This window comes from Ursus americanus, chromosome 37 (assembly GCF_024610735.1).
Source record: "Ursus americanus isolate L20-20 chromosome 37, mUrsAme1.1.p, whole genome shotgun sequence".
Lineage (NCBI taxonomy): Eukaryota > Metazoa > Chordata > Mammalia > Carnivora > Ursidae > Ursus > Ursus americanus.
The window spans coordinates 9,506,422-9,529,786 of record NC_142163.1 but is presented as its reverse complement, the minus strand read 5'-3'; the positions used below and the strand labels follow the sequence as shown (position 1 = coordinate 9,529,786).

General features: G+C 43.0%; 1 protein-coding gene across 2 annotated transcripts; it reads right to left on the bottom strand.

Annotated features, from left to right (window-relative positions):
- Positions 1-5,383: 5,383 nt before the first annotated feature.
- Positions 5,384-21,232, bottom strand: LOC123776189 (ubiquitin-like modifier-activating enzyme 1). 2 transcript variants are annotated; one of them, XM_045772000.2, is made up of 26 exons: positions 21,147-21,232; positions 19,496-19,612; positions 19,323-19,381; positions 19,053-19,221; positions 18,825-18,959; positions 17,745-17,851; positions 17,389-17,479; positions 17,145-17,277; positions 15,809-15,906; positions 15,579-15,725; positions 15,273-15,449; positions 15,039-15,143; positions 14,870-14,950; positions 14,377-14,532; positions 12,384-12,549; positions 12,087-12,283; positions 10,680-10,744; positions 10,254-10,449; positions 9,456-9,530; positions 9,152-9,341; positions 7,250-7,338; positions 6,951-7,043; positions 6,637-6,828; positions 6,035-6,136; positions 5,827-5,927; positions 5,384-5,678 (listed from the first exon to the last, which is right to left on the bottom strand). In XM_045772000.2, the coding sequence occupies exons 2-26, from the start codon at positions 19,610-19,612 to the stop codon at positions 5,543-5,545; spliced, it is 3,177 nt and encodes a 1,058-aa protein (XP_045627956.1). In that variant the 5' UTR covers positions 21,147-21,232; the 3' UTR covers positions 5,384-5,542. The 2 variants fall into 2 exon arrangements, with proteins under 2 accessions (XP_045627956.1, XP_045627957.1); XM_045772001.2 differs by lacking the exon at positions 21,147-21,232 and adding an exon at positions 20,974-21,088.
- Positions 21,233-23,365: the final 2,133 nt, after the last annotated feature.

Sequence of the window (23,365 nt, the reverse complement as noted above, 5' to 3'; positions counted from 1 at the left end):
TCATTGATCTCTTCTACTGTTGTGTTGTTTTTGTTGTTGTTTCTATATCATTATTTCTGCCCTAGTCTTTATTATTTCTCTTCTCCTGCTGGATTTAGGCTTCATTAGTTGTTGGTTTTCCAGCTCCTGCAGGTGTAAGGTTAGGTTGCATATTTGAGACTTTTCCTGCTTCTTTCGGAAGGCCTGTATTGCTATCTACTTCCCTCTTAGGACTGCATTTGTGTCCCTGTATTTTTTAAATTTCTTCTTTGGTTTTCTGGCCAACCCATTCATTCTTTAGTAGGATGTTCCTCAATCTCCATGTATCTGTGATCTTTCCAATTTTTTTTCTTGTGATTGACTTTAAGTTTCATAGCATTGCGGCCTGTAATCAGGTTCTATCATGTAGAAAGCCAGCGTAGCTGCAGGCAAACAGGGGGATGGTTTTTTGGAAGGTTGGTAGAAAGGACAGGGATGCTGGCGAAGAAACACAGTTGAGTGAGATACTAATGTAGATCATTGATGACTCCCTTTTGTAGCCAAATTTTCTTTAGTGAAAATACAAAAGTATCTATGGTTGCGGGAGGGGTGAGAAATAACCAATGGGCCTATCCAGTGTCACCCCATATGTAGCCCCTTTTCGGGGGAAAATTTACTCTTTCTTGAGAGACTTGAAATTCACCTGCCAAACAATTTGGCTGCAATTTAGGAAAATGAAATATGGTCTACTACATGAAACCCAGACATTATTTTATTTGAGAGACTTGAAATTCACCTGCCAACAAATGGCTGCAATTTAGGAAAATGAAATATGGTCTACTACATGAAACCCAGACATTATTTTAAGTGTAATGATAGAATTACAGTTATGTAATAGGGTTATTTTTTAGCGATATAACCTAAGGCATTATAAGCATTGTGTTATGTGTCACATGGTTTAAACCTATTCCAAAGGGAAAGAAAAAAGGATTACAAATATGACAAAATATTAAGTCTAATTATTGGATAACCTACAATTCACTCTAAATGCATCTAAAAGAATTAAAAGAACTAGACTTTTAAACTTTTTTTTATAGTTGTGATAGTGATGGTATGGTTTTGTGGATGCACAGTCCTTTGTTTAGACAAACATATTGAAGAACTTACAAATATAATATGGTGTTCCAACTTGATTTCAATGTGATGCAGTGCTATTAATCAAACTGGCATGACTCTAAGATTATTGAACCTACCTGATGGGTATTTGGAGCTCATTATACTATTGTTGTTATGATAATTCTTGATAAATGTCCAAAATTTTTTATTTTTTAAATTTTTAAAAAAGATTTTAAGTAGTCTCTACACCCAACATTGGACTCAAGCTCGCTACCCCCCAGATCCAGAGTTGCATTCTCTACCAACTGAATCAGCCAGGAATCCCCCCTGCCAATTTTTTTTTTAATTGAGTAAAATCATCCATGGGAGATGGGCAGGGTTGGGCCAAGTGGGTGATGGGTATTAAGGAGGACACTTGTTACGATGAGCACTGGGTATTATATGTAAGTGATGAATCACTAAATTCTATTCCTGAAACCAGTATTACCATATGTGTTAACTAACTAGAATTTAAATAAGATTTAAAAAAATAGAGTTAAAAAATTACGTTGTTACAAAATTAAAGGTCAGGAACAGGCAAAACTTTAGCAAAACTATAAGAAAGGATTTAGTATCTAGAAAGGAGCTTCAGAGAATCTTCTAGAAAAATGGCCATGTTGTATTCTGATACTGATTGCATGTGTGTGTTACCTTTATAAGAATTCTTCAAGCTGTACTTTTGAGTTTTGTATTTTTATGTTTTGAGGAATTTAACATCATGTTTCAAGAAGTTTACCTAAAAAGTAATGGATAAGTGTCCTTCCATAAATAAATAGAAAAACAAAATTGATGTACAAAGCTGACTATTGTTCAATCTTAAAAGGAAGAAAATTCTGACAAGTGCTACGGTATGATTCCACTTATATGAATTTAAAGTAGTCAAATTTGTAGAAAGTAGAATAGTGGTTGCCAGGGACTGGAGCAAGGGTAGTTTCAAGACATAATAAAGTTCCAGATAACGGATGGTGGTGATGATTGCCCAACAATGTGAATATATTTAATGCCACTGAGCTGTGCACTTAAACATGGTTAAGATGGTAAATTTATGTTATATATATTTTATCACAATTTTATTAAAAAGAAAAAAAAAATGAAGTGTCATGGGTTGTTCTGAATGTTTGAAAACTTTCTATAAAGGTAAAGTAAGTTAAAATCTAAAAACAACAACAACAACAAAACCCTGTGTATTAAACATAACTTCCTATGACATCAAGATACAAAACCGAAATCACCTGCTTGGAGATGACATAACCTGAACCTGATACAATCTACAAACAAACTCTCTGCAGCAGAGCCATCCTCCCACTTTTCCACTGGCCTGCTAATTCCCTAGTCTCAGTCATTGTCAAGAAGGTTGTGATTTATTCCCTTAAACTAAGGACAGATGTTTCATGGGATCTACAGAGATATAATTGCAACCTGAAATGAGTGTAGTGGGGAGGTCATTGTACCCTTAACCGATCATACTTCTATCCCCACCCCAGACTCAACTTGGGTGTGTTTATTTGCCTATACAAGCCTGATTGCCCTGGGAAGCAAATTAGTGAGGAGGTTGACCTCATTACTGTCAAGTGCATGCTCGGAACAAGAGAACCTGGTTTCAAAGCAAGTTTTGGGCACACCAGTTCCTAACATCTGCTCACGTACAAACTTTTTCACCTGCAAAGAATGTGTAAAAAGTTACAAAGAATGAGTAAAGGAGGAAGTAGCAGAAGTTAGGTCAGAGGATACATGCAATATGATTATGAGGTTTGGGGGATGGTGGCAAGGATTCTGGTAATTACACCAGTAAGAAGGGAGACTGTGGCAACACTGTGAGCAGAGAAAGGACTCACCTTGACTCTGGTTTCAGAGAAAGGACTCACCTTGACTCTGGTTTCAGAGAAAGGACTCACCTTGACTCTGGTTTCAAAATCCATGAGCAGATTTTAAATCTGTCAACCTGATCAAGCCTCTCCTGCAACCGCGAGCACAGGTATCATGATTTTAATTTTATGTGTCAACTTATATGGGCCACGGGATGCCTAGAGATTTGGTTAACCATGATTTTCACAGGTGTTTGAGAAGGTGTTTCTGGGTGAGCTTACCATTTGAATTTGCAGACTAAAAAGGCGGATTTTCCTTTTTAATATGGGTAGGCCTCATCCAACTTGTCGATGACCTCAATTGAACAAAAACGCTGAGCTTAAAGAATTGTCTCAGCCTATGTTCAGGCTGGGACATGGGTCTTGCCCCGCTTTGGCCTCAGACTCCAACTGGAACAGCTTTCTTGCTTCTCAAGCCTTTGGACTTACACTAAACCATTGGCCATGTGGAGTCTTTTGTTTGCAGATCTGGACTACAGAGCTTGCATTTCTCAGCCTTCACAAGCCTATGTGGAACATGTTAATATATCCCTTCCAAGATGAGTACTAAATAGTTGCGTGTGGTACATCTTTCAACTAAAAAGGACTCATAATGCCTACTGAGTCTGAATTGTAAAGCCAACATATTACCCTTTTGGGTGTGTTACTCTGATCTGTTGTTTGCAGAGTGGCCCAAGAAGTTACTAGTTGTTCTGAGAATCCAGAACCGCAGAAAATTCTACAACAGTTCCAGACAGGCCTTCAAAGTGTTCTGCCATGTGGGCCATATAATCTAATGGTGCTTAAATGCTGTTTGTGGCAGCTAGGCATGCTGTTTGGAGCCTCTGGTAGGCCGTGCAGTTGAACTATAGCACAGGCCTTTAGAATTTTTTAGCAAATCCCTGCCATCTTTACTCTGCCTTTGAGAACCAGCCTTTGGTCTGCTACTGGCCTCAGCAGAGACTAAACCAAATAGGAACTGGACCGTGGACTAACGATGCAACCTCGCCTTCCCATTATGAGCTGGGAGTCATCTGACCCATTAGGCCATCAAGTTGGGCATACACAGCAACACTGCATCATCAAATGGAAGTAGTGTGTATGAGATCAGGCCCAAGGAAGTTGTAAAGGCACAAGGAAATTAGATGAATCGGTGGCCCAAATGCCTGTGATCCCCACTCCTGCTACCCTGCCTTCTATCTCCCAGCCTGCACCGATGGTCTCTGGGCATTCCTAGAAAGACTCGGGCCTCGTTTCAGATGCTCTTGCACTTATATGCAGGTACCACCTAAAAGTAGACAGCTGTACCACCACAGCCCCTCTCTGGCATATCCCTGGACAGGGGGTGAAGGAAAATCCTCCAGTGGGCAGAATGTTGAACAGTGCTCAGTGAGGTTTCTGAGTGGTATTTTAAACCACCCAAGTGGTACCAATGGAGAAGACACAGATGTGGATGTGAAAAAAGACTGGTGCCTTCTGCTATGTGGAGAAACTGTGTGCCCTTGCATTACTTGTGGGGATAGCAGTAAGACTCCTGCTGTCAGATTTAACACATAAAACCCGTCAGTCTTGGAAGCGAGCTCTCTCCTCAATGGTAGGAGGCCTGAAGACTTTTGAGGAAGAGAACAAGGAGACCTATGGTAAAGGGAGGTGGGGTGGAGCAAGAAAGAGTTTTTGTTTTGTGGATGTGCTCTGCCAAATAATTTCATTAGTAAGTGTATAATGTGTCTTAAGGCACTGGCATCACAGTCCAGGAGCGCTTTGTGAAGTTCCCCTTACAGAACCATTTTGTAGACGGTCTCAATGCATCAAGTGTGGTGGGATGGCACCAGGTTCTAATACAAAAAAAAAAAAGAAGTTTAGAGTAGCTAAAGTACACTCTCAAATAGTAAAAGCATATGTATGTACAACACATACCATACGCCAAGAAGTAACCACCTTATAGACATTAAATGCCCTTATCCCTCGTAACCCTTTATTCCTTTATCAGGCACAAAACAGTTAAGAAATGTATAATGCATAACATACATTGGCAAGTCTTAGTATTCAGACCCACAGTTTGGGTCCAGGATGTCTACTACATCTCAAAATCAGTATGGCAGGTAGCTGGACGTAGCAAAGATAGGATTAGAAACTGAGTGAAATTTAAGACATAGGGCAAAGGCGGACCTGCTCTGTAGCCTTCAATTGCCCCTATTTCTTTTTTGAAGAGGGAGGACAGAAGGAAAAGGTAGTAAACCTCACATTTATGAGATCAGCTGCATTTAGTATTCTCAGTCTCATAACATTACATCTGGGGCCAATTTCAGGTTTCTGGGATGGGGATGAACCCTTTGAATTTCTACCTGAACAAAGGTATAGGTAGCCCATCATTTACCAGAGGAAAGAGGGCATGGGCCACTGCCAAAACCAGGACATGCCACAACTGTATTAATAAGTCTGTTTATTAACAATTCCAATTTTAAACAGTAGAAAGCAACCACAAAAAAAGTTCTCTAAAGGATGTAAAGCTTAGTGCCTGGCTAGGCACATGTTTTGCCACAACTAGAAGGGATCCAAAAGTAAATCGTTTGGGGACGGGGGAGTCAGCGGATGGTGTATCGTACATAGGGAACTTCGACATCCTCGCCAGTCTCATCATTGCAGCATAGCTCAAGCACCAGTGCCCGCACATGGTGGTCCAGCTTTCGCTGTGACACACGGCTCACAATTTCTGTCACCCTGAGAAGAGAGATGAGGGTCAGGGATGTAGAAAGCAAGAGAGGAGAGACATATGGGGGTGAAGAAGGTAGGGAAAACCATGAACATAAGTGGTCAGGGTTCCCACCCCACATAGGGCCTTCCTTTCCCTGCCCAGTGGCCAACTCACGGCTGATCCAACCGTTCCCTGAGTTTGGTAGCTGGCATGAAAAAGGAGTACAGCATGGATACACCTTGGGACAGCATGGTAATCTCTAATTTGTGCTCTGTCTGGAGAGGGTGGGAACGAGGACAGACAACAGTGTCATAGAAAAGGGGAGTAGGAATCACCTGCACAACCACCATCTCTAAGTGGAGTGAGTGTATAAAAGGCTCACCTTAAAATAGTTAAGGAACTGTTTGAGAGTCATCTCTTCACCATTAGGCTGTAGCCCCTGTACCTCAAAGCGATCCCACAATGTCCACTCTTGGTTACAGTACTGTAGGACCAAACACAGGGGAGTGGAATATGGGCTAACGCAGATGATCCTAGCCCAACCACCTGACCTGACCTTTTAAGACATATCAATCACAACGTTTTTTCTTCCCTATCCCTCCCACGGCCTTCTATCATTGTGTGCAAGCAACTGATGTTCTTATATTGACCAATGGTCTTCACAGTAAGGAGATCCCAGTATCTCCTTCACTCACCTTCCACTTCCTTTACCTTTCCATTTAATATCGTCTAACTATACCGGCCTTCTCATTACTTCTGAAATATGCCCAGCCACATTCCAACTTTGCAAAATTCAAAAAACCATTTAACGAATGGACAAACAGTATATGAAAGGTACAGGTACCCAAACATACAAAGCCTCACCTGCTATGAGGCCATTCTGCAAATATACAGACTCACACACACCCTACCCACCACATACACACAGCCTCACTCACTCACTGATGGGCAAAACCAAAGGTTTCCATATAAGCAGACCCCCACCTGGTGACGGGGTGGGGCAAGAGGTTCAGAGAAGCTGAAGAAGGGCAGGGCCAAGTTCATAAAGCTGTTCTTATAAGATTCAAGCTGCCGGTGTCCCTGCACCACTTTGTATAGCTCCAGACACACGAGGCCAACTATAGCTGCTGTCGTTGTGGCAATAGCAGGGATGATCTTCCCTGCAATCATCTTGCTCTGTGAGACAGAAGATGACCAGCAGAGGTAGTCACTAGAGGGGTTCAGGCTCTACAGAAGAGGACAAATGTGGGAGAGGCACCCTTGGAAAGGGTGAAAGCTTGGCTCTAGACTATCATTACCTTATGCCGATCTGCAGGGGGAATGTTATAGTTTTCTGCTCGGAGGTTGGATGCAGCCACAATGAAATCCATATGAAAGTTGGTATTATCATCCTATTTTGAGTGGGAAGGGAGGACGGACATGAAAGAGGGAGTTACAGGAAAACCATGTTTCTTGGCTACTAAGGATTCAACTGTATTGCACCTCAATTAGTTTCCAGACCAGCCAAAGAATCTAGCAGGCCTATAATTCCCACAAAAGCCTATGATGGCTCAGTCCACGCTGCTACCCTGTTGAGGACCCCACCCCTCCCCAGCACCTTCTCAAAGTTGATAGGGTACATCTTGAACCCAGGGAGCTTCTCTGGGCTGGGAAGCATGGCTTTGAGCTCCTGTATGCAACTATCATCTGTAGGAAAGGAGAGACATGTTAGTCCTTTTAAGTCCAGGCCAGGGTCTGAGGAGAAAGCAGCAGACTAGAATGGGGCAGAGATTTCAGACAAAGGATTTGAATAGGATAGACGCTGTGGGAAAGAGTTGGGGGAGCAGGGAAAGGTCGAGCAAAAAACACCCCACACAAGAAAGAAAGAGGTAGACAGGCGTAGGGCCATGAAGAGAGATATAAATGCAGATGTTAAGGAACAAAGATAATAACATTAAGAAAGGATGCAGATAGTAGCACTATTCAGAACAGGTAAGAGATGGACGCAGTCCAAGTGCCACTCATGGATGAATGGCTAAAGAAGAAGTGGTGTGTGCACAGAATGGGATATTGCTCAGCCGTCAAAAAAATGAAATCTTGCCATGTGCAAGATGGATGGAGCCAGAGTGTATTATGGTTAGAGACAGAAAGACAACTACTTCATGATTCCACTTACATGAGATTTATGAGTCCAACTTCATAGACACAGAAAATAGAATGGTGGTTGCCAGGGCCTGGGCAGAAAACTGGGGAGTTATTTTAGTGCGGACAGAATTTCAGATTTGAAAGGTGAGAAAGTCCTGGAGATGTTTCAGAGCAACTGGTATATTTAACAGTACTGAACAGAACACTTAAAAATGGTTAACACTCGGGGCGCCTGGGTGGCTCAGTCGGTTAAGCGACTGCCTTCGGTCCTGGGATCAAGACCCACATCAGGCTCCCTGATCAGTGGGGAGCCTGTTTCTCCCTCTACCTTGTCTGCCACTGCCCCTTCTTGTGTGTGTGTGTGTGTATGTGTGTGTGCACTCTCTCTGTCAAATAAATAAATAAAATCTTTAAAGAAAAAGTGGTTAACACTGTAAATCTCAGGTGTTTCTACCATAATTTAAAACAATGTAGATTACGAAACAGAGATAGGAGATTTTAAAGAATGACACAGAGGGAAACAGATGTGGAGGGAGACAGAGACGGAAACAGGACAGAAAGGGAGGGGAAGAAGATACAAGAAGGAGAAGTAGGGAAAAATAGGAAGAGGAGAGACATGTGAATCAGATAAAAACAAAATTCGAAGATGGAAAAGAAGAATGGCAGAGATAAAGAGTATGTATGGAAAATGAGCTAGAGGAAAATACGTGCAGGGTTGACAACTGAAGAGATACACACAAAGAAATATACAGAAAAGAACAGGAGAGATGAGGTATTTGGGAAAGAGCAGGATGGTGACAGATATACAGAGGAAAAAATGGAAAGATATATACAGAAAACATACAATATAGAAAGGGACTTACAGAGCATGAGACATGATAAGAGAGAGAGGAGGAGACTGAATGAAGAAAATGGTGAGATGAGGAGGAAGATCTTCAGAGGAGATGAAGACAGACACGGACGTCAACACTAGGATGAAAACACATACAGATGGAAGTTGGGGATATGGATGGGGATATTGGGAAGGAGATGACCCAGGGAAGACATCAAGGCACACTACTCGCCAAGAGTCTGAAAAACAGAACAAGAAGAAAATGGAGGAAAGGAGAACAAAAAAGGCAAACACACAGATAGAAGATGTAAAATTAATCCTCCTGAGAGCCAGAATGGGAAAAAGAAAAAGGAGAAACACATGAAAGAATTTACCTCAACCACCCATCTTTATTTTACACTGGAGGAAACAAAGGCCAAAGGCAGCATGGGTAAAACTCAGGCTTGGAAACTCAGAGCAGAAAAACTAGAACATCTAGTGAAGAAACCTGGACAGGAGGTAAGTGGAATGGTGCTCTGGGCCAGATGGATTAAGAACCCTCACCAACAGAGGCACTGGAGTTCTGAAGCTCCTGGTCAGAGACATGAATCTTGACATCAGACCTGGGGGTGAATTCAGGGATGTGCACAGACTGTAGAAGTATGGCCACAGCAGCTCGGTCCTGAGACCCCATCAGCCCATAGGTCTGGGCAAAGAGGTTGGCAGCAGCCATCACATAATCCAGATGTAGGGGCTAGAAGGCAAGATATGGACTGGTAAGCACATCAGTCCTCACCCTGGAACCTCAGACTTTTTCCCAGCCACCCACTTTCCACCCGATCCCAGGATACCCTAGGGTGAGACTTACATTGTTGACATCAAAGATGAGTGGGTGTGGACAGCGTTTGGGCCCAGACCAGAATAGGGCTCCAGAGCTTGTAAGCTAAGACGATAGAAAGGGTTTGGGGAAGAGAGCCTGAGAGGAGACAATCCAGACCCCTCATCTCCGACCTGGAAGTCCCAACTCACTATCCCTGGGCAATCACTTTGTGATACACATAGAACTATTTATCAGCATTTTATGAATTACCAGGCATATGCCAACTTAAAGAACTTAATAAATACAAATTAACCCTCAAAAAACTCAAAAGAACTAGGTCATTCTTATTCACAGATGGAGATACTAAGGTGCAGACAGAAAACACATGCCTTGCCCCAAGGTCAAATGAAGTTGGAATGTGAACCACTTGTATTTTTTTCTTTTTTTAAAGATTTATTTATTTATTTTATGGGGGAGGGGTAGGGGAGAGGGAGAAACAGTCTTTTTTTTTTTTTTTTTAAAGATTTTATTTGAGTGAGAGAGAGCGCACAAGCAGGGGGAGTGGCAGTATTGGGGTAGCGGGAGAAGCAGACTCCCCACAGAGCAAGGAGCGTGATATGGAACTTGATCCCAGGACCCTGAGATCATGACCTGAGCTGCAGGCAAACGCTTCACTGACTGAGCCACCCAGGTGCCCCAAAGCACTGGCCCAATCATTTTATGAGATCTCATAAAATGGTCTTGGTGTGCCTGCCATAGCTGAATTAGCTGTGTCAAGAGCCCTCAGCACACTCCCTGTTTCCAGAAAATGCATTCTGCCAAGTGAACTCAGCAAGTATGTAATACCTGGTCAGGTGGAAAGTTGTGCAAAAGCTGGCGAATGTTGTTGGAGTACTGAGTGTGCCAGTGGTGGTAAGCCCAGGTCACACAGTCAGCCCAGGTGTGTGGCCGCTGTAGCACCAGGCTACGCTGCACAGCCTCCAGCATCTCCAGGGGTTGGGTACCTGCCAGGCACAGTGTCCGTTCCACAAAATTGGAGTCTCTAATAGGAATCAGAGCGAAAATGGGCAACATTACACAGAGGAGAGCTGGTTCCCAGGAGTGGGCCTACTTGCATGAAGAGCTGGTTCTGACTGTCCAATGGCATGAGGCCCAAGCATTCATTGATTTATTCAAAACATGTGACTGGTCCTGAGCCATACAGTGTTACAGTATGGTTGGTTGGCATGTACGCAGGGGACAAGTGAGAGAACATTTGGCAGGATTACTCACGTGAGATACTGGTTGACATTTTCTGCTGGCTGCTTGAAGAGACCTTCAAACTCATCCCGAGCCCACTGCAGACAAAGCAAAGAGACTACATGGGGTTGAAAGACAAAATGGGTTTCTGTAGGCACTAGAAAGACCATCAGTGAATGAAGCAATTAGGAACTAACATGGCTACTACAAGAGAAAAGAGGAAGAAAGTCCCTCAAAAGTGGCCCCTGAAACTTCTCACGCCCTACCAACCCCAAGGCCAGCTCTGCCGCAGTGTTGTGGCATACAAGGTAACACCTTTATCTCTGTATCCTTATTCTGAAAACATATTCTGTAAAAGAAGTATCTATAACTCATGGGTTGATATGTTGAAATGATCATACATGTACATATGTAAACGTTATCTAAAATGGTGCCATGTACTTATTAAATGGTAAATACTTTAGAAACCCTTGAGAGAGATACTTCTCTCATCCCATTTTATAGATAAGGAATCTGAGACGGGAAGAGATTAAGTCCAAGAGTCACATACTGAATTTATTTTAAGAGATGTTTTATAGTCTTCCTGCATGTGTGGCCCCACAATAGTGATTATCTAATAAAAGTTACAGGTATGGACACAAACACATACATATATGTTTATAAACACAGATTTGTGTACATGTACACACATATGCAGACATGCGCACACATGGTGGGATGGAGACACATACACACTATAGTGAATATATCAGTTAAAACACATCCATTTGGTAACTTAGGTTGCACACGAGTAGATCAAACTGTGTTCCGTTTCTCGTCATTTTTCTTCCTACCCCCCCCACTCCTACACATGGTTTTTAAGGACTTTTAAGACTCATTTGCACAATACAGTGTTCATTTTTCAGTTCAAAGAACACTGGAATTAGGGTTACGTTCTGGGTATTGGTTAAATGGATATGTTTACTCTGTCCATTTAGAGGATATATACACCGTTGTGTATGTACGTTATACAAACAGAATTATCCTGACACGCCAACTGTTAAACATTTTTGGTTTAACAGTTAGGGAAATCCCAATACGGACTAAATGTTAGAAGTAATTAAATAACTAGCTGAGATATTAAGGAATTGATTTTTTTAGCAACAATATAATATCCTCTTTACATAAGATCACACCTTATTTCTCAGATATAAATTACATAGAATACATTACATATTATAGGAATACCCATCTCTGTGCTTGCAAATTAAAAATTTTTAAGTTAAAAGGAATGAATCATTTAGTAAAGCCTAGACTGCAAGGTGTAAAGTAAGGGAAAGAGATTTGAAGAAAAGGCACAGGCCACACTGACATTTACATCACCTGAATGACAAGTTTGGTGGCTGAGAGGCTGCTTAAGTGCCGTCTCTTCCACCTCTCCCTCCCTCCAAAAGTAATCACCTGCAATGTGTGTTCGATGGCATTGGGGAAGTTCTTCAGTGTGCAGATGGGGATGGACTTCTCAGGAGGGTCCTGGCTGGAGCTGTAGGACTCTGTCAGGAAGGGGATAACCACCTGCACATTGCCCTTGGTGCCCAGCGTGCCTGACTCCAGCAGTGGTTTACGGTAGTACACGCAGCGGCGGTCCATGTACATGCCTGTGGGAAGATGATAGGTGGTGATAACATTAGGGTAGGGGATATTCCCCAAACAGACACGTATTACCCTGCCCTCATCCTCGCCCGCCTCCAAACTCACGAGTATCCACATTGTCCAGGGCATTGGCAACACCATCGAGGTTCTGGAAGAAGCTGTCGTCATAGATATGCTCTGTGTCAGGGCCAACACGATTCTGATGGCTCATTACCCGGATGTACGGATTTATGTGGCGCACAGCTGCAGCAGCTGTGTCAGATTTCAACTTCTGGGTAGGGATGGAGGAGGAGCTGTCATTCATATGTTCACCTAATAAACATTTACAGAGTTGTTCTGACAACTGATTTATCTAATGATGGGGGCAAGATCTACGCTCTGAGTTCAGCAGGCTCCCTGGTTTAGCAGTAGTCTGTGACAAATGTCACATGGCTGAGGCTGTGACAAATGGGCCAGGGGGTGAGCAGAAAAGGAACAATAAGACAGGTAGGAGACAACAGATCAGGTATCTGCAAAATTCATTGCTTTTTATACTTAACAGCGTCCAGAGTTGGGATGCCATTACCCAAATAAACCCAAGGTTTTGTACAAATACAAACAGTATCTTCTGAAAGCCCAAGTAAGTCAGCTCACATCCCTCTTTTGCTCCACTAGCTCCCACTTTCACTTAGGGTATGAGTTGGGCTACATTACTTCTACAACCACATCTCCTACCACCATCCCCTCTGAACGGCCGCTCTGTTCCTTAAACATTACAATGAGCTATATTCTAACATCACGGTTTTGCTCAGACTGTTATCTTTACCTGGATTACATTCTCCTCTATCATCCAAGAGTGATTACATCACTCTTTCCTGGATTACATTCTCCTCTATCATCCAAGTCCTGAGGAAATGCTGCTCTTCCACTGAGGGCTTCTTTTACCACAGTGCAAACCACTCTCCATGACACTTCCCTCTCATCCTTGTTTCTCATTTTTCACCGTACTTTGCAACTTCCTAACATCAGCCATACACTTCACTATGGTATTTACTCTTTATTGCAACCATCCTCAAATATAAGCGTCTTCAAAAGAGCTTTTACTAGGTGGGGCTACCGCTACCAATATTTCCTGTATTAGAAATATAAGCTGGCAAAATTTTACATTATTATTAGTTGATCTGAAAATGGAATGATTCCACTACGTAGTACAAATATGAACAGTATGAAAAAAGCAAATTGCATGTACATTTTTGCAAATGTTTTAAGTTATGGAATCTCTTAGAAGGCAGCTGGATTCTAACCTCTACCACATTCAATCTGTTAAATGTACATAGAAGAATATGCAATTTCACACAATATTTTAATAGCATTTTCAGATAATTGTTGGTATTAAAAAAAAATCAAAACCTGAGAAGTGATAGTGTTTTAAAGTGTGGCTGCAAGGTAAAATCTTCAATCTATACCAATATCTACTGGTTTGTTTTGCATTTCAATGGATCTTCAGGTACTGCCCTATTTTGTACCATCCTGCATTTGGTCATTTGGAAAAAAGCAATGTTACTGAGTTACGGAAGCCTTCCTAGAGTAGCATGGAAATTTTCACCTAACAAAATAAGACAAATAATGTCTTAGTGGTCTTAAAACAATTATGGTCTTGGGAACTTGAGGAAAAGTGCTGTGGATCTCCAGACTTTTCTCACTAGACAAGGGCAGGAAGCTCTCCTTTGTTACTATGTAATGCATTCCAAATATCTAGGGCAGGGCAGAGTAGTAGGATGATAAAATGAAAACAAAAGTCTCTGAGTGGCAAAAATAACACAGAAGACTTCTCAGACTGACCCTTCCACATACCTAGCTTCCATAGTCCTACCAAAGATTGAAAGAGGAAAAAAAGAAAAGAAAAAGTGGGGGTAGGTATAAAATGATGAATTAAATGAAAAGACATGGTAAGTATTCCAATATCTGCTAAAAGACTGAACGGTAGAGAATAAGAAAGGAGGGGAAAGCAGAAAGAAAGACAGAGGCAAAAAGACCGAAGCTATTAAGATTAATGACAAGAAAGACAGGAGGAAAGAGAGAGAAGCAGCTCACCCACTTACCATGTCCACCTACTCACCGTGACATCCCAGGGCCGGAACAAAAACTGTCGGTTGAGATTGGACTTCTCAATGGTGTCCATGTCAGTAACAGTGACTGCTCCATCCTCCCCACAGCCTAGACCAATCATGGCAAAGTTCTTGAGGAGTTCACAGCCAATGGCCCCTGCACCCACCTGAGAGGTTGCCAAGAAGAGAGACACAGACGGGTTAGGGTGCACGAGCAAAGCAAAGAAACCTATTAGTCGTCACTCCCCCTGAAGATAGTGAGAGAGGGTAAGAGGGTCTAGTACTACATATTCAAATCCTAGAGGCATAAATACCCACTGTCATCAAAGGAAGGAGGCACCAGAGGGGGGACTACAGGCATATATCAGGCTTTCTTGTGGTATAAAGAAAATGGAGAAAGGGAGGAGATGACAATTACCCTCCCTTGAGGGGCAGGAGACTCCAGCAAAGACTGGCCGGAAGCAAGTAAAGATGATGCAGCTGGTGCCCAATGGGATCACTCACCAAGAAGTACTTTTGCTTGCCCAGCTTCTCTTGCAGGTCTGAGCCAAATACAGCCACCTGCCCATCATAACGGTTCTGGCACTGAGTCATGTGAAGGGAGGAGGATGAGAGAAGAGCTGTCTTGCAGAGACCCATAATAATACCTTCCCCGTGGGGCCCCCTCACATACCGGGAGACACTTGTCCTCTGTGAGGGCCTGTTTGTCCTCGGGGAGACACTCAAGGGCATCAAAGTACAGCCACTGCATAACAGGCATAAACTTCCCAGAGCAGGCCTGGGGAGATGGTAAGAAATGGGAGGTCATAGGTGCTTAATGGGAATCCGACCCAGATGGAAAGCCAGGGATGGAATCAGGAAGGCACCTGGCCTGTCTTCAACTCTGCCCTTCTTTACCCACACTGACCTTCATAACTTCCTGAGCAGCCAAGCCCCCAATAAAGGCGTTTATGGGTGCCAGATCCCCAGCAGCCACATATGACAGCTTTCGAATGAGGTCCTCATCCAGGATGTCCTGCTGCACTGCTGGCAGGGCTCGGGCATTCACAGCCTGTGCTAAGGTCACCAGTTCTGTTGCATCCTCCTGGAAGGGCAAACAGAACCAAGAGAGGACCAGTCAGGCCAACTGTGGGGAGAGAGACAGGGAGAGACTAGATGGGAGAACAGGTGAGCTTTGGGCCAAAAATGCTGGCTGGCTTGCCCACTCATCTACCTCATTGTGGGGCCGAGGGGCCCGGCCATGCTGAGCACAGAAGTGGTGCAGGGCCTGGAAGCCAATGTGCAGCTGACCAGGGCGAGAATACTTGGCAAAATCCGTTATCACAAAGTCTGGCTCTGCCAGTGAGGCTGGCAAGGATTTCTGTGGAAAGTGGGATATCAGCACCAGAGAAGTGAAAATCCTAGAGGTGTAGAACCCTATAGCCCACCCCCACACATACTTACAAAGCTGATCTTCTTAGGTACTTTAACCTGACTGACAATACCTCCCCGGATATACTCAGAGAAGCTAGAAGTGTCACAGATACTAAAGGTATAGGGACCTAGGGAAGGAAAAGAATGGAGTATCTGTTACTTCAACCACCAATCCTCCTGTCCCACCACAGAGAATCAATAGCACCACCAAAACAAGAATGAAAAATCCATCCTAACCCGGCTCTACACTAAAACAAACTATTCAAAATACAACACGGAGGGAAAACAAACAAACAGACCCAAAATAAGTCAAGTAGCTTAATATGCATCTGATTGGAGTTTTGGAAAGAGATAAGGGGGAGGGAGGAAGTAAGAGAGTAACATTTTGAAAAAAATTATGGCCAATAATTTTCCAAACCTGATACAACTATAAACCCACAAATAATGTAGTTCAATAAACCTAAACAAAAGAAACATGGAGAAAACTACACTACGGTGCATTGTCATGGTCACCCTGTTTATAATTGGTGGTAGAGAAAATAAGCACATTACATACAGGCAAACAAACAAGGAAAAGAATGAAATCACACTTGTGGAAAATAATGGAAGCAAGAAAATACAGCAACATCTTTTAAGCAATAGAAGAGAAAAAACTGTCAATCTAGAATTCTAAAGTCCACAAAAATGTCTTTCAAAAACACAGGCAAAATAGAGATAACTTAAATCATTAAAAAACTAAAAGAATTACCACCAGCAAACCCCATGAGTACAACAAATGGTAAAGGACATCCCTCAGGTAGAAAGAAAACTATACTAGATGTAAAACTGGATAAACAGAAAACAAAAAAATGGTGGCATATGGGTAAAAAAGAATTTATTCTCTTAATTATTTCAAATCTCTTTAAAACAATAACTTTTAAACCCAAGCCAACATATTGAGAAATATGTGACAGACATAAAATATAAATGGGGAACCAGGAATTGGGAATATTCTGTTGTGAGGCTATTTTTTTATACATGAGGTGATAAAGTGTTACTTAGAGACTATATACTAAATACACATCAAGTTCTGTACTATAAATTCCAATGCAAACAAACAAAAAGAGACATAGCCAACAGACTACACAGGAAATAAAACCAAACACTAGTGGCATAAACTTCTGCCTCTATAGTTCAGTTCATGTCTATTTGGAAAGGTCCCATGGACACATCTCTCCTAAGTCTTAGCTCAGGTTTCGAAAGGCATCTCCTCTTGGCTTTTGGTCTAATTCATATTACAGTTATGTGTCACATTTTTGCCTCTGGAACAGCCTACAGCTCTCCCTTTGGTCCAGGCAATCATTTCTTGTCCCCAGCCTTAACATACCCAGGACTTTGATCTCTATGGGGTAGGTGCCGTTGAGTTCATGCATGCCTTGGACTTCTGTGAAGGAGACAAAGTCGCCGCTCTCAAATCCATGCCGGGCCTCATCCAGGCAGGTGACAACACCAGGGCTATCCTAGTTGGAAGAGAAGTAAGCCTCAAAGGTAGGCTCAGGCTATCATGAGGAGACAGGGAGAATTACTGCTGCCCACCTGCCTGCCAGAACCCTTGGGGCTGATCTCCTTACCTTTGTAACCATAGATACCATAGCACTGAGCGGCTGCTCCCCATTGGAATCTGTAAGGATCATTTCCTCTCCAAAGTCACAAAACAACTGCCTGTAGGAGACAACAGGACTAGAGCCTAACACCCATGCATGCAGGTACTCTATGTGTCCTTCAAGATGCAGTGAATAACTGCTAAGCAAACTCAGCCCCTTACTGCTGGCAATCAGATGGCAGTCATGCCAAATGGGGAAAGCTAAATGTACAGAATCAAAACTTAGGCTTGGGTTGGCTGGAAACAGAATGAATTCAGTGGGAGCAAAAGGATCTTGCCTGGGCCTGGCAAGTGCTTGGGAGAAAGTGAGAGGCAGGCACTCACCCAAATAGGCCTCGTGTGTCTGCCACGACCAGCTTGATTCCACGGCTATGACAGAACTCACCCACCTGCAGCTGGTCCTCCAAGGGAGTATTGGTGAGGACCACCACCTATACAGAGAAGGAGGCTCACATACAAAGGCTTAGCAGTGGGATGCAGGAGAGTTAAGAAAATAAAAGAGAAATGCTGACTGGGGTCGGTGAAGTGTCAAGACAGTCCAGCATTGGTGAGGCATCAGGATTTAAATTTTGCTGGCTCAGTCTTCTTCTATTTATAAAGTATCTGTGTGTGTCACGCTCAGTGAGAGCAAAGTCACTGGAGAAAAACAGGAATCCCCAGACTCAGATAAGAAAGGTAAAGAGAGTACTGAAAAGACCAACAAACTCTTTAATTTGACAAACACCTAATCCTGCCTTCCTACCACCTAACGGTATCTGGGGAGACAAAAATGAACATACTCTGTTCCCAGCGTCTGAGTTTATGCCCCATATTACACCCTCACTTGCTTCAATTCAGAAATAAGTTAAATATCTGCCCAGATCAGATCTGTGGGGATCTGTGCCTGTTGTTCCCTAGTTCTATAGCAGGAAATCCAGTACGCCTCTCCTCTGGGAAACCCTACAGAACCATATCAGTCCCTCTTCCCAGTGTAGTTACTTAACAAACATGTATTTGGAACTTACATTTTGCCAAATGCTATTCTAAGTATTTAACCATCATAAAAACTCTGAAGTCATTATTGCTATTATTCCTATTCTACAGAGAGAAAAATAAAGGCAGATGAAACTAAGTTACTTGTTCACTGTCAGGCAACTCTAAGAGCAAGGTACCCACATACCAAGGTAGTTTGGCTTCAGCGTTCAGTGTTCACAAACACTGCATCACAATATTTGGCCATTTCTTCCCTCCTGAAAAGGTGTGAGATCTCCCTAGGGCAGGTCCAGGATCTAATTCCTGCCTATATCCCTGAGCCTCCCCACACAAAACCTAAACACTGGGATGGCCTATTAAATAAATCCTGAACAGATCAACCAGAAACAGAATCTGAGAAAATTAGGCAAGAGGCAGGATATAGCAGGGTACCTGGAAACCACAAAGGAAGTCCTCAACGAGGGCCCCAGTATAGGTGCTGACAGGCACATAGCTGTTGAGCTCAGCAAGGTGGGGCTGTGATACCTCAGCCCGGTTTTTACCGATGTCCTCTTCCCGAAGGTAGAACTACAAGAGGGTATAGGAAGAGAAGTTAATGCAAAGCCCAAGGGGGTTGGTACATGGGCAAAAGTAGTAAAGGAGCCAGGAAGAGGGAGGTACCTGGGAGGAGAGGTCAGCCCACTGGGCAGTGCCCTGGTCATGCAAGGTGACAGCTTTGACCCCACCAAGGATGATATTCTTGGCAATTTCCACCCCGAGGCCCCGGAGGCCTGACACCAGTACACTGGATGTCTGGAGATGCTTCATTGCCTCATGGCCAAGCACATACCTGCCAGGTTGGGGGAGATTCTGGGTCAGGACTTGACCCAACCAATACTATCCTGTCTGTGCCCCCTCCCACTCCACATCCCCATACTTAGTCACACTTACAGCTGCCGGGAGTAAAGACCCTCATCTATGTCTGTTCCACTGTCTTTTTTTGGCATTCCCTAGGAATGGAGGCAGCAGTTAGCAGGAATGGAGCTTAAACAGTCAAGAGACTGCTACTCTGTTACCAACCACCCTGCACCCCACCCATGAGTCTGTAAGGAGAAGATACTCACGTTGGTTGGTCCCGAGGGCACTTTAAACATTACCGAATAGGCAGAGGAGCAGTCAGAACTTGGTTTTGGATCAGGCCCAGGCACACAGCGTTTCTTGGATAGTGGCGAGCTGGACATCTGAAAGAAAAGAGCTAGAGGTGAGCCAGATGTGGGAAGCTTTTCTTGTTAGTGGCAACTTTGGGGGAGAGAAGGCGTTAAATACTAGCAGCCCTTTTTACAGTAAAGACATGACAGGTATTGGGGCTGTTGTGAGGAAGTGAAAAGATAAGGCTAAGCTCAGACCATTCAGGCCTAAAAGAATGATTGAGGAAAGACTAGCTAGAATCTGAAGTTCTCTGGTTTCTCTTACCAGTCAGTAAACTTAAGCCTACAGAGAATCAGCACATGCTGGGAAAGTGATCTACTCTGTTGGGAATCTGATGAGGAAGGGGATATCTGATAATGGTAAGCGATCCTGCGGCAGAAAGCAGAAGGTGAGGGCTCCTGAGAGAACATCTGAAAGGCTCTCGGGGCAGACTACTATGCATGATGTGGCGTCAAGGGATAGTGACTGAAGCTAGGACAGCTGCTGACTTTTGAATGCACAGACCTGGCTAGGATGAGGCTGGGAAGATAAATATCTGACAGAGGTAGTTAGGACCCAAATCTATAAGGGCAGACACTGTGGGAGTGAGGGTGGCACTGGGAGAATCCTCTGATGGACAGCTTTGCCCCAACAATTCCTGTCTGATGTCTGTCTCTGAGGACGCTCCAGGGAAGATAGTCAGGGTTATGTGGAAAGAATGCTGGGGCCATAAAAAAATGGGAGATTCTTCAAAAGTAGATTCTGAGGGCTTGTCACTGAAGGACAACGTTGGATCCAAAGGAGTTTCTGATGGAAGATGCTAAGATCTTGAGGAGTTAGGGGAAATGGGCCATTGAGTACAAATGCTGCGTGTAGAAGGTGATGTAGAAAGGAAGACATCTTTAGCAGTGGGTAGTAAACTCAAATGTTAATGGCATATGTTCACTAGGTATGTTCAAATTGCTGACTTTGGACGCTAGATCTGTAAAGGAATGAGATTTGTGTCTAGGTATGTTTAGCCTGAAACTATAAAAGCTGGTACCAGGCCCTGGAAACCCTAGCTCAGATTTCTGAAAACAAATGTTGGGGGCGCCTGGGTGGCGCAGTCACTAAGCGTCTGCCTTGGGCTCAGGGCGTGATCCCGGCGTTTTGGGATCGAGCCCCACATCCGGCTCCCTGCTCCACTAGGAGCCTGCTTCTTCCTCTCCCACTCCCCCTGCTTGTGTTGCCTCTCTCTACGGCTGTCTGTCAAATAAATAAATACAATCTTAAAAAAACAAAACAAAACACCCAAATGTTGGCCCCGCCCCAGGATCAACCCATCCGCTACCGCGACAGCAGCCCAGCTCAGGCCCTTCCAAAGTCTCCCGAAAAACCTGCCCGGGAGGAGGCGCCTCCAAAGATCATTTGTTACCAATGCCGCTTCCACTGGTCGCCCCGCCGCCAGCTCCTCACGCAGCCGCAGCCGTGCCCACCCGCCGCCCTTCTTTTACTCCACCTCCCCGGCGGACTGGCTAGCGGAGAGCTGCACCGCCGCAACCTTCCCCCTGTCCTGGCAGTCCCTCCCACGAACGACGCCTCCTTTACCTCAACCGCCGAAACAAGATGGCGGCAGCTGAGCCGGAGGCTCAAAGGAGTCGTTTGGTCCTGCTCGCGTCGCGCTTGATAGTGAATCACGTTATGACGTCGGCAGCCCTTGTGTGACTCATTACGCAGGCTGCCGGTAGGAGGAGCACAAGTCCATCTGGTGGCTGCATCCAGTAAAATGGGTATAAATCAGTACACAGAAAATTCCGGCCCTGAAAAATTCAGGGACAATAGCAAAGTCCACATAGACCTCACGCGTCTTGCTCAAGAATTATGCATGACAGTGTATAATAAGAATTCAGGGGAAGTCCTTGCTGCAAAACACTTGCAAAACAGCCAGGCGAAACTGAAGAGGTAATGAAGTTTCCCACATGGCTCATAGGTTTTGAAGAGCCGTGAAATTTAAGACCTTATTATTTCAAATCTGCTGCTAGGACTAGCTGATTTCCACTCCACCTCTTCAACTGCACACTTGACTACAGACCAGTGTCTCGGTTTCCCCTTCTATACAACTGTGATAACAGCATCCATCACTTTAGCTCAATATAAGTCATGAAATTTGAAATATAACATGTGTGAAAATATGATAAAATGAAAAATACGGTGTTAAAGTTGACAACATTGTCTTATATATAGTAAACATGAAATGTTACTTTCATATTTTTATTCATGTAAAACTAATTTTTTATGTTAACATAAAATTATTTATGGTGAGGATATACTCAGTCATCTCAGAAACCTTCAATTTGGAGCATTATGTCAATACAAGGCCTTGAAACATACTTCTGAGGGATGCTGGAAAGCAAAGTGATCAACGTTATCAATGTCCATTTAGTAAGAAACACAGATACCAGATCACCAAAGGCACCATGATGTAACAAAATTCAAGGCACCCGATAAGCACTCAATGCACTTCTGATGAATATTAATAAATATCATATTAACTGAATGCTAATAGATGATCAACTCTGTATCTATAACATTTCCATTAACAACCTCAGGAAAACATTTGGTAAAATTAACCCTAAAACAATCTGGCCTCAGGCTTTTTCCTGTGGAAATTTTGATTAATAAGGCAATCTTTTTAACTGTTATAGGTCTATGCAAATTTTCTACTTAAAAAAAGATCGGTAGGGGAAGAAAGGGATAAAGAAAGGGGGGTAATCAGAAGGGGGAATGAAACATGAGAGACTATGGACTATGAGAAACAAACTGAGGGCCTCAGAGGGGAGGGGGGTGGAGGAATGGGATAGACCGGTGATGGGTAGTAAGGAGGGCACGTATTGCATGGTGCACTAGTTATAGGCAACTAATGAATCATCTAACTTTACATCAGAAACTGGGGATGTACTGTATGGTGACTAACATAATATAATAAAAATTAAATTTTTTTTTTAAATTTTTAAAAAGGAGGGGTAATCAGAAGGGGGAATGAAGCATGAGAGACTATGGACTCTGAGAAACAAACTGAGGGCTTCAGAGGGGAGGGGGGTGGGGGAATGGGATAGACCGGTGATGGGTAGTAAGGAGGGCACGTATGGCATGGTGCACTGGGTGTTATACGCAAATAATGAATCATCAAACTTTACATCAAAAACCAGGGATATACTGTATGGTGACTAACATAATATAATAAAAAATATTATTATAATAAAAAACTTAGCTTCAGGGGCTTGTGTTTTTTTCTAGTAATTTGGATATTTTATCTAGGTTAAGAAATTTGTTGGCATATAAGTGTACATGGTATATTCTTTTAATCCTTTTTGATAAAGTTCCTAGTGATGTCCTTATTCATTCTGGTTTTAGTAATTGAGTCTTCTCTATTTTTTTTCTTGTTCTGTCTAACGGAAGTTTGTCAATTTTGTTAATCTTCTTAGAGAACCGACTTTTGATTTTTGTTGATTTTCTCTATTCTTTTTATTATTCTCTAATTTATTTCCATCTTAGTCTTTGTTATTTTCCTCTTTCTTTTTGCTTTGTGGTTATAATTTTTTTTCTCCCTAGTTTCTTGAGATGTGAGATTGGGCAATTGATTTAAGATATTTTTATCTCATGTAGGCGTTTACAGCTACACATTTCTTTCTGATTACTGCTTTTGTTGCATTCCATGTTGTTTTTTATATTGTGTTTTCATTTTCATTTATTTCAAGGTATTTTCTGATTTCCCTTGTGAATTGTTTTTTGACCCCTGAATATTTAAGAATGGGTTGCTTAATTTC

Excerpts from the sequence above, each read along its gene's own strand:
- LOC123776189 (XM_045772000.2), bottom strand. The coding sequence starts at position 19,612 with ATGTCCAGCTCGCCACTATCCAAGAAACGCTGTGTGCCTGGGCCTGAT. Across the intron at positions 6,829-6,950 it reads CCCCTGCAGATCGGCATAAG|AGCAAGATGATTGCAGGGAA; the intron begins GTAATGATAGTC and ends TCTGTCTCACAG. Across the intron at positions 5,928-6,034 it reads AGTTCCTTAACTATTTTAAG|ACAGAGCACAAATTAGAGAT; the intron begins GTGAGCCTTTTA and ends CACCCTCTCCAG.